The sequence below is a fragment of the Phaenicophaeus curvirostris genome, chromosome 1, assembly GCF_032191515.1.
Source record: "Phaenicophaeus curvirostris isolate KB17595 chromosome 1, BPBGC_Pcur_1.0, whole genome shotgun sequence".
NCBI classification, from domain to species: Eukaryota; Metazoa; Chordata; class Aves; order Cuculiformes; family Cuculidae; genus Phaenicophaeus; species Phaenicophaeus curvirostris.
In genome coordinates this window covers 158,913,694-158,924,846 of record NC_091392.1, presented here as the reverse complement: position 1 = coordinate 158,924,846, position 11,153 = coordinate 158,913,694, and the positions used below count along the sequence as shown (strand labels likewise).

The following is an 11,153-nucleotide window of genomic DNA, read 5'->3' as shown; positions in this document are numbered from 1 at the left end:
GACAAGCACTGAAGCTCACCCAAAGCAGCATTTCCACTTGAGAGTTAAAGCCTCAAAGGAGCTATAAAATAACCTTGCTAATTTGACACTTGATCAGGCAAACATCTCAAAAAATCCCACTCCAAATTATACATCTCTGCCTGGCTCACAGCCAAGATTTCTCATCCTATTTCAGTATATTAAGATCATTTTTAGGGAAGATTCTGCCAAACATTTGGTGGTGTAGTACAGCACTTAATCACATTTTCTTACAAGGAAATCTCAGTGATAATATGCACAAATAAAACACACTTGATAAAGCTTTTTTTTTATTACCTCCTTATGGTGCCTGTCTTGTGGGGAGCAACCCATAACAAGCCTGGCAGCACCAGACCTCGTCAAAAGAGGCAGGAGCAGGTCAATGAGCAATGTTCTGCTAATGTGTCCAAGAGCTGCAGCCCCAAGCTCACCCTGGGAGGCAGCCGGCAGTGCCCACAGCTCCTGCCCAAGCTGGCAAGATACCCCACTGCCACCTTTGTACCATTTCTTTTCCAGGGCAGGAGGGAGGAGGGGGGCGTGTGAAGTGGCAGCGCCTAATTAACAAGCCTAGAATAATATAGGTGACCCACAGATGATTCATATGGCATTGTTACACATACCGCTTAAACCGTAACTTCTCACATTCCTAGGATGAGTGGAATTGTGCTGTGCTCTTCTTGGTGCAGACAGCATGAGAGGCAGTAAGCAGCTGGGGAACAGAGACTCTGAATTTTTGGGGTGATGTGATTTGTTTATTCAATGATATAAAAGCCAGAACCCTCGCAGCAATGGTTGGAGATCCCACCTACAAGTGTAGGACTTCCCAGTTGTCGAAGCTCTCCAAATGCTCACTGCAGAGAGGAAGAAAGAAAAAGGGGGCTTCCCAGCAACTGTGGATCCGGGTGATGATAATGGGACAATCAGTGATGTATCTTTCTTAATTACTATACTTATTCTTTCGTAGTAATGATTGGCCGCATTACCTTTAAAAGCTGTTACTGTTAACTTGTTGTTGATCACTACTAATCACTTAGAATCATAGAATCATAGAATCACCAGGTTGGAAGAGACCCACCGGATCATCGAGTCCAACCATTCCTATCAAATACTAAACCATGCCCCTCAGCACCTCGTCCACCCTTAAACACCTTCAGGGAAGGTGATTAAACCACTTCCCTGGGCAGCCTGTGCCAGTGCCCAATGACCCTTTCTGTGAAAATTTTTTTCCTAATGTTTAGCCTAAACCTCCCCTGATGGAGCTTGAGGCCATTCCCTCTCATCCTGTCCCCTGACACTTGGGAACTTGTTACCTTTCTTGCTGTAATAAGTTGAGTATTTGAGAGCTGGGGCTTTTATGGTAATTGTGCTTTGTGCTTAGCATCTTGTGGTAAAAAGCTGCCTTCCCTACCCCTGCCCGCCCACCTGATCACTCGTCAGGTGCACTAGACAATAGAACCAACCAGAGGGAGAGCAGGCAAGTGGATGGATGGACTTGGGGAACATGGCACAAGCAGCTGGGATGCCACATTCGCGCAAGGCGGAGGGATGTGGAGTTTGGGTTGGAACCGGGGAACGACTTGCAGCAGCCCCATTTGCCACTGCACGTGATCTTGCTACTACTTATCAAGCTGCTGGAGACTGTGCAGAGGAGGCCACAAAGTTGGTGAAGGGTCTAGAGGGGAAGCCGTATGCGGAGGGGATGAAGTCACTTGGTCTGTTCAGCCTGGAAGAGATTGAGGGGGGACTCTGAGCAGTTTACTGCTTCCTCATAAAGGGAGGAGGAGCAGGCACTGATCTCTCTGGCACCCAATGATATGACAAGACCCGAGAGAACAGTGGGAAGATTTGCCAGGGGAAGGTTAGGATAGACGTTAGGAAAAGGTTCTTCACCGAGTCAGGTTTTGCACCTGTGACACAGCAGCCCCAGATATGCACACAGACTGGGGAGTGAGAGGCTGGGGAGCAGCCGTGTGGAAAAGGATCTGGGGGTTCTGGTGGACAGCAAGTACAACATGAGCCAGCAGCGTGCCCTGGCAGCCAAGAGGGTCAACTGTGTCCTGGGGTGCATCAAGTACGGCATTGCCAGAGAAATGACGGAGGTGATTGTCCTGCTCTATGCCACACTGGTGCAGACCCACTTTGAGTATTGTGTGCAGTTTTGGGCACCAGGGTATAAAAAGGAGATAAACCCACTGAAGAGAGACCAGAGGAGGCCACAAAGTTGCTGAAGGGTTTGGAGGTGAAGCCATATGAGGAGTGGCAGAAGTCACCTGGTTTGTTGAGCTTGGAGAAGAGGAGGCCAAGGGTGAGACCTCATAGACTCATAGAATAGCTTGGGTTGGAAGGGACTTTAAAGATCATCTAGTTCCACCTCCCACTAGATCAGGCTGCCCAAGGCCCCATCCAACCTGACCTCAAGCACCTCCAGGGATGGAGCATCCACAACCTCCCTGGGCAACCCGTGCCAGTGTCTCACCACTCTCATAGAGAAGAAATTCCTTGTTATATCTAGTCTAAATCTGCCCCTCTCCAGTTTATACCCATTGCCCATAGTCCTGTCACTACAAGCCTTTGTAAACAGTCCCTCCCCAGCTTTCTTGTAGCCCCGTCAGTACAAGGTCTCCTCAGAGCCTTCTCTTCTCCAGGCTGAACAAGCCCAACTCACTCAGCCTGTCCTCGTACTGGAGGTGCTCCAGCCCTCTGATCATCTTTGTAGCCCTCCTCTGGACCCATTCCAACATGTCCTTATCCTTCTTATGCTGAGGATTCCAGAACTGGAGATCATACTCCAGATGAGATCTCACAAGAGAGGAACAGAGGGGCAGAATCACCTCCCTCAACCTGCTGGGCACGCTTTTTTTTTTTCTTTTTCAGTCACAGTCTACCTCACCAGGGGAAGAGAAGGAGCAGGCGCTGACCTCTTCTCTCTGGCAACCACTAATAGGACCCAAGGGAATGGCAGTAAGATGTGCCAGGGTAAGTTTAGGTTGGATATCAGGAAAAGGTTCTTCACCCAGGGGGTGGTGGAGCACTGGAACATCTCCCCAGGGAAGCAGTAGTGGCGGCGAGCCTGACAATGACCAAGAAGCATTTGGACAACGCTCTCAGACACCAAAGTCGGGGCTGCCCTGCAGGCGCCGGACCCGATGCCCCTCGCACCTTCCTTCCATCCCCGATTACTCTGCGACCCCATGGGCGCGGGAAGGGGGGCGGGGCCTCAGGGAGCGGCAGCCAATGGGCTCGCGGGGTGGGGCCTAGGGGCGGAGCCTGAGAGGGGAGACAGCCAATGGGCGCTCGGCGCGGGCCGGCCGGGGGCGGGGCCGCGGGGAGGCGGGGAGTCGCGACAGCCAATGGGAGAGCGGGGCGAGGCACCTGAGGGGCGTGGCCTGAGGGGGGCGCGGCGTCGGCGCAGGCCAATGGGCTCCGCGCGTGGTTTCCCGGAGGCGAAGCGGCGGCGGCTCCTCCCCCCGGCGGCAGCTCCGGCTGCGGCCGCGCCGCGCGGGAGAGTTTCGCGACCCGGGTGGGAGATGCCGCGCGGGTTCCTTCTCCTCGCAGGTAACGCGGGCCGGGGGGCTGCCCCGCTGGGTGGAGCTGCCCCGGGGAACGGCGGCGGCGGCGGGACGGAGCGGGACACGCACCCACCCACCCCCCACCCCCCCCGGTGCCTCCCGGCGGAGCCGCCGCCGGGACAAAAGGGGAGCGGCGAGTGGGACAGGGGCGCTGCGAAACTCCCCCGCCCGCCCCTTCTCCTCGCCCTCCTCCCCGCTTCCCCCTGGAAGGTTTCCTTCCCCGGGACCGAGCGCTCGGGACGCCCTCGAGTTGGCGGCGGCGCGGGGAGCGGGTGCCGCGCGGTGGGAACGGGAGAAGCCGCGGTGGGAGGGCTGGATCCTGCTCTCCCTCCGCGGGGCGGCGGGGTCTGAGCCGGTGGAGCGGGGGAAACCGGGCTGGGAGCGGCTCAGCCTGGTTGGAAGCCCCGGTGAGGCAGACAACCCCCCGCCAGCCCCCCCTTCGCCCCGCTCCGGGTTGTCCTGCGGGTCTGGGTGTCGCGGGGCGAGTGTTCATCGTGTAAACGTAACGGGAGAAACTTTCAGGGCAAAGCGAATTGGAGGTGATTAAACATTGTAATAGGGCACCGGTGCTCTACCCGGGCTGTTGCCAGCCCTGCCGTGCGCTTCTTCGCTGGGATTAAGAGCCTTGCTTTGAGTCTTTGTGTTCGTCTCGAAACAGAAGCACAAAAAAAAAAAAAAAAAAAAAAAAAAGATTTTTTGCGCTTCAAGCGGCTGCTCTGCTTTGCTCTGCTGAGGAACTTCGTCCTCGCTCAGGTTGCCCGGCTCCGCGTTCCCGGCTTTGCCGGGATTTGGGAGCGCTGCTGGCAGGTCCCCGAGGCGAGCGGGGACACTCGGTGTGACCCGCTTGTCCCCGTGTGTGTGTGCGCGGAGATGGGGGAGACGGGAGAGGGGTGGGATTCAGCGCTGCCAGCGGGAAGCTGGAAAGCCATTGCGTTAGGAGCTCTTAATGGGCAGGTCTGCTTAAGGAGCCCAGCGAGTGGAGCTTGTTTGCTAGACTGTAGGAAGGCATTAAATGCATTTTCTTTTTCAGGGGTGCAACAGTTGATTTTAAAAGCCAATAAATAAGAAGGAAGCATGAAGCTGGGCTACTCTATGTACCTATAGTTCTTGGGGCTCACAAATTAAATCCCTGCGTTCTGCCCCGCTTTTTACTGTCATTTTCCATCTGTAACTTCCTCCCCTGCCATTTATAGGAGCACTTGATACTAAGAACGCACACGATGCTGTTAGAGCACCAGAGAAGCGGAGGGCTGGCTGTAGAGTTTAGAAGAAAGCCTTCCAAGTAGAGATGACTCGGGGGCAAACCTCCAGCCTTGGTACCTCCACGCTGGATGGATTGCGTGGTCTTTTCCATCTGTCTCAACAATCTCATATGTTGATGAGCACAGCAGTGGAATTTAGCCTATATTCTACCTGTGGTGTGCAGAGTGATGTAGTGAACACTACTTTGGTCGTAATTGTATGCATCTTGTCTCATTTTTGAATTGTTGAGATGTAGGACCTGGTCCGTTAGCTGCTATCTGTATGTGTCTACATGTGATGTTTGTGTGAATTCTCTGTATGGGCCATGTGTAAGATTAGGTTCTTTAATTCAGTTAACAGAAGAGAGTTGAGCTCTTTTTGCAGTTGGTGTTTGTTTTTCTTATTTGGAAGGAAATTGTAGTGCTTAGCATTCTCTTAAGAACATTATATATGTTCCACAGTCCCCATGATGTTCCCATGTTTCATAAGAAACAGAAAATCAGTGTTTGGCAGTATGTTTTAGAATTTACCTCTGCCAAAGCTTTAACTTAGAATCTAACCTTTTTTTTTCACTTTGTCTTTGTGCTCTGACCATGTGAAACTGGGCCTTTCTTCTGCATTTGAAGTACAAACTTATGCTTAGATATGTTCCAGTAATTATGAAATACAGTGAGAGAAAAAATGTTAGGCTGTATGAAACTTAATTCTCCTCTCCTACCCCAACTCTCAAGTTTTAAATTCTTTTTCGGTGCAATGCAACTAAAACTCTGCATTCGTATGTATTTCTTTCAGATTTGCAACCAACATAATGCTGAAGCTCCCAACTTGGAACAAGCATTTCACAGAATGGCACAAACAGAACCTAATTTGGACCATGATGTATCATGGTTCCTCCTTCCATCTTACTGGTCTAAAATGGTTGTGGCATTAATTTCCTTCCTGTGTTTCGCTAACAGCTATGATGGAGATTTTGTGTTTGATGATTCTGAAGCCATCATCAATAATAAGGTTTGTCTCTCTTCTCCCCTCTTGACCTAAATGGTAACAAGAAATGAAATAATGACAACAGTTGGTCTGAGTAGGCCGGAAATATTCATCCCAGTAAAGAGCTTCTTTCTGATAATTTTTAACTTCATTTTTCTGTTTTGTTTCATTGAATTTTTTAAAGTAAGCTTTAAAGTTGACAAACAAGCTATGCAGCAGTGCTCTACAAAAAAGCTAGAAACATAAGTATACTTAACAGAATTTTATTTCTAAAGCTGTTTGAATAGCATGACTTGGGTCCTGATGCATAAGCAAAAGTGTGAAAAAAAAAATAACAGCTTTTTTTTTTTTTCACTTTGGAATGTGTCCCCTTTCATTCTTTTGCAAGTGAGATGCTCTGCTTAACAAGCATTGATGTGTCGTGAAGGCAAAGGGAGTTCTTTTTGCCATACCAATTGGACTTTGCTTGACATCTAAGAAAGCATTGTCTAGGGTTAAATTTGGATTTATCTAGCAGCAAATTTGGATGTGATGTTTAGTAACGCTTATTCACAGGGTACCTGTACATCAAAGACTGCCTAGATCTAATTTTGTGCCCATTTCTAAGTCAGTGAGACTATGTGTTAGACTTTTCTAATACCCGTTGAGGTTAATATGAGATTTTTTCATTATCTTCTCAGGTTGACAGATGAATAAGCCCAATGAATAACCTTACTCTGATGCAAGATACATAATGCATCAGTAAACAATTGTAGGGTGCAGAGGTTCTCCAGTTGTGGTTTGTACCATGAAAATGTTAATAGGAGCAAGAAAAGTTTCATTTTCCTGTGCTCCTTTCCCACCTATTATTCCTGTGACAACAGCGTCTTTTTTTAAATAGAGGCAGAATATTCTTCTGCTCTATTTTAAAACAGATCATACATGTAGTGAACAGTCCTTGAAATACTTAGAAATTAACATGTGACTCAAACCTCTAGCCAAGATTTTTTTGCTTTGAGGAGCTGAGTGTCTTCACTTGCTGAGGCACTTCATAGAATCACATGTAGCAGTGATTTAGGCTGTTCTAGAAGGTACTCCTTAAGTGTTTTGAAAGAGAAGCACGAAATAAAGAGTCACCTTCGTCTGTTGTTTCCATTTTCCTGAAGTCATGAGGATACGGGGAGGATAACCTACTCATACTGCTAGAATAACACAATTCACATTCTTTTTGCATTGCATGAGATTTAGAGGCAACTTACAACAATGTGCCTTTTAGAATCCTCAAGAGTTACTGTTTCCTTAGACAAATTTATATTATGCTTGTGTAAGTCATCATGCCTTGAGTTATAAATGTATGAATGGGAAAATACATCTGCCAAACTGGAAATTAATATCGGTTTCCAGTAGAATACTATAGACAAATTAAGAACCTACAGTGAAATATTTTTTTAAGAAGCATTATTTTTTAAATTACACAGCTCCAGGCTATGTTTCATTCTGCAAAGTTTTATTTGGGGCAGAATTATAATATTTTACCTTCTTGAAAGAATGAGCAGAAGACTGATGTTGAAACAAGGCAGATTATTTTGTACATGTGCAATATCCAAACTCGAAATCTTTATCCATTTCCTTCATTTCTTACATTCAAAATGTTTCAGTTTATCTATGCAAGACAACAACCTGCAGCGGGATTATAGCTGTTGGCAATGCTGAGAAATTCAACACACTGCTTAAATAGATTAATTCGTGCCTAGTCTGTATGTTTGAAAAACTGTGAGGCTTACTCTATTTTTCACATCAAAATCTTCTATTATTTCCTAGAAATTAAATGCATTTTTTTGTGACAGTCTCATTTTAACAGAGGTCACGTGAGTATATGGAAAGGCAAAATCCACAAGAAAAATGCAGAGACAATGAATTTACCAGTTTAATGGAGAGGGAGAGCATCTAGCAAAGGCACAGCTTAATAATAGATACAGCATATTTTATTCGTGTTTATTAGGAGAGAAGCAGGTGAACTGATTTTTTAGATTTACTGAACTAGTGTTTTCTTGGGTGCCACACAGTGACCTCCTTATTAATTTACAGGTGCTGCCACCCCGCCCAGCCTCAAACTTTCAATTATTTTTAAAGTGAAAGATACACTGTTAGCTGACCCCATGCCTGCTGTGTTGTGGAATATTTTGTAGGGGTTCAAGGTGGTTTTCCAGACCCTTTCTTGTCATTTTAAGTAGCGTTTTGACCAGTGCACAGCAATGACTTTTTGTCTTTATTTACTAGCTTGGCAAGAGAAACCCATGGATTAGGAGGAGCTTTAGACCCAATGTGTCGTTTCTGTGAGCCTTTTTATGGAAAAACTGACCTTTCTTCAAGTATTGAACTCTGCTGTCTCCAGGCTGCTGCTAATCAATTATTTAGAGATTCTTTGATATCTACTTTCAGTTCTTATAGTGAAAATCATACATAACTTTTAATCAGCTGAGTCCCTTAGAGCAAACCATAGCTATTTTGAGAAGCAAGTCCACCAAGTGGGAAAATGAATGTAAGTAACTTTCTCTCACAGAACTTGGATACAATAGCGAGATATACCACTGAAGATTTCTAGGTCATATGGAAGTGTAATCTAATCACTAAGTAATTCCACATATTCAGCTTTTCTTACATTCTTCGTATGGAAGACAAAAGAAGACTGATTCTAGAGGAAAAGGAAATCAGGAAATCTAGCCTTGCATGTGTCAAATGTATTTTCAGTCTCAAGTTATTGAAGACCATCTGTGACACAGAAGACATACTTCTAAAATTTTAATACTAAAAAAGTCTTCCTTTCATAGACCCTTTCTTTGGCAAATGTCCATAAGAAGCAGTACCACTGGCTGGAAAAACAATCTGAGGGCCACAATGTCCATTGAGAGCTGTCCCCTTGCAGAGTACAAAGACTTCAATGGATGTTGGTGTGCAACCCAGTCCCAACTCACCCCTGGAAAAGCAGACCATTTTGATTGATTTAGTGGGATGCTGTTTGAGTGCACTCCTGCTCTTGAGAGTCATATTATGACCTTCGGAGTTTGTGCATACCAGTGAGGAATGGAACAGGAAATTAGGTGCCTAAGGCCAAAATTGAAGTCCTGGGAGAAGAAAGAAACTTGTAGATATTTGGCAGTGGAAACATCTGTGAAAGCATGAAGGAAATTTGCACCTTGATAATTCTTAAACCCAGTAGGATGCCCTGTGAGTCTTGATTTGAGATTTTTTTTTTCCCTGAGAATGCCTTAATTCACAGCTGCAATGTAGAAATTTTTCAAAGACTACAGTGTTAGCCCTGCTCTCTTTTCTCTGTGTTGATTAGTAACCTATTACAGAGCGCTTCACTTTGATGGTGTGCTAGGACTTGTAGCCTTCTTCCACTTTCTGATGGTTTTTTTCAGCCTGTTGTCTAATACTGGCCAAACTTTATCAAGTGATATAAATAACTCTTTTCCTGGATTGGATGGATGCAAATCAGAAGAGAAAAAGCAAGAAAAACTAATTGTTTTAAGTTCAGCTTAGTAGAAGCCAGTCAGTGTGGCCCAGATGTTTGGCTGTACGTTGGGACTAGTAGTGGTATGTGTTCCTCCTGTTTTATTGGCAGGTAACAGGTGCTAGTGAAGGATGAGACGGAAGATACTTGAGACCACAGGAGGTGGAAGGTACACAAGATATGGTAGAGGCAAGTGAGGTGGTAGCAGTACTTGGGAGGAACTGGTGTTAGTAAACCAAGGGTATTATAATGTGGAAATCTTGTAAGTAAGTGGAGATGAAGGAGGAATAAGACGTAAGTCACCCACCAGACTTTGTAAGACCTTTCATGGGTTTAGCAACCCATTTTGTCTGCTTACTTGTATTTGCATTGGCTTGTTAATCTGTTTTAGTTTATTGGTCCCCTGAACAATTTCAGGGGAGAAAGTGATGGTACGGTAAATTATGGTTGATTGCAAGTATAATACCGGCACTCATATGAAAGCTATTAATTGCGAGTACAATTAAGTTCTTAGGTTCTGTTTTAAATGTATTTAACTTGCACGTTTGCTGTAGCATGAATTGGTATTTAATTGCTCCAGGGAGCAGGAGAAGAGGGGCAAGGTCAAGTTCTTCAAAAAGGTGTCTCCTTTATTTTTTTTGTTTCCAATGTGTGTGCTTTCCGTTTAATAGTCTAGGTTATTTGTTGTTTTGGGTTTGTGTTTTTTTTCCATTATCAGCATGGCTTTAAGATAAAAGAAGACGGTAGACCTTCCCTTTGCAGTGCTTTTTAAAATCATCTCCTACCACACCCCAAATTAAAATAATTCATTACTTTTCTGTCTTCTGCTATTCATCTTTTAGAGGAGCATATGGAGATTTTTGTTCTTGTTTTCATGCTTTAACAATTAAAAAAAAGCTATTTGAATAGTGTCCTTTGTGAAGAAAGTCTTCAAAAAGAGCGAATTATTGTTTTCTATCTTTAGTTTCCTTCCTTTTGTGCTATTCACCAGATTATCAACAGACGTGAATGCTCAAAACTCTACTAAATTTCATGTAGTTATGCCTGCTTGCAGACTCCAAGCATCCTGGCCTTTATGATGACTGGCATCCAAGATGTGACCTTCATCGCAAACTTCTGTATCTTGTCTAGTGTCAGTAGTGAGCCAACAAAACCCCTGCTGTGTTCATCTTAGCTTGAGCTTGTATTAATTATAGTACTTGCGTGTGGTTTAGCTGCTTTGAACAAAACAGAAATGTTAAGAATCTGATAATTTATTATGTTTTCTTTTAGGACCTCAGGGCAGAAACCCCACTTGGTGACCTGTGGCATCATGACTTTTGGGGTAGCAAACTCAGCAGCAATACCAGTCATAAGTCATATCGACCGCTAACTGTCCTAACTTTCAGGTGAGACTTGCCTTTTTACTTGAGGTCTGAATTTTTTTAACATATATTGGCTATTTTGATTATAGGGAGGGGGCAACTGAAAAGAAGGGAGACAAACTATCTGGATGGTATTTGGATACCCTTCTTGAATATGATTTTCTTAATCACTACCTTAATATATAAATTGAGTTTTAATTTGCAAATTGCTTCTTTCCCAAAGTGCACATTATTTTGACGTTCTGTATTTCAATGTACCTTTCGGAGATTGCATCTTACGCTTTTCTATACCTTTGTACAAGAGGCAATATGGTTCACTATCTAGGTCACATCATCAGAGAACTAGGAGGTGTCTGTTCCCTTCGCTTAGCTGTGCTGCCACTTATACAGCTATTGGAGTTTCTGTTCTCTGCTTTCCTAGTGACCTCTCAAGTGATTTTTTTATAAATAGCATCAATCTACTATGGCCTTTTGCCAGAG

General features: G+C 45.1%; 1 protein-coding gene across 1 annotated transcript in view; it reads left to right on the top strand.

Annotated features, from left to right (window-relative positions):
- The first annotated feature begins 3,452 nt into the window (after positions 1–3,452).
- The window catches only part of TMTC4 (transmembrane O-mannosyltransferase targeting cadherins 4), a 50,543-nt gene continuing 42,842 nt past the window's right edge, over positions 3,453–11,153 (top strand). Inside the window, exons 1-3 of the mRNA XM_069879210.1 lie at positions 3,453–3,573; positions 5,622–5,837; positions 10,582–10,697. Of these exons, the coding sequence (XP_069735311.1) occupies positions 5,676–5,837; positions 10,582–10,697 (278 nt within the window). The 5' untranslated portion in view covers positions 3,453–3,573; positions 5,622–5,675. The remainder of the gene's footprint in view (positions 3,574–5,621; positions 5,838–10,581; positions 10,698–11,153) is intronic.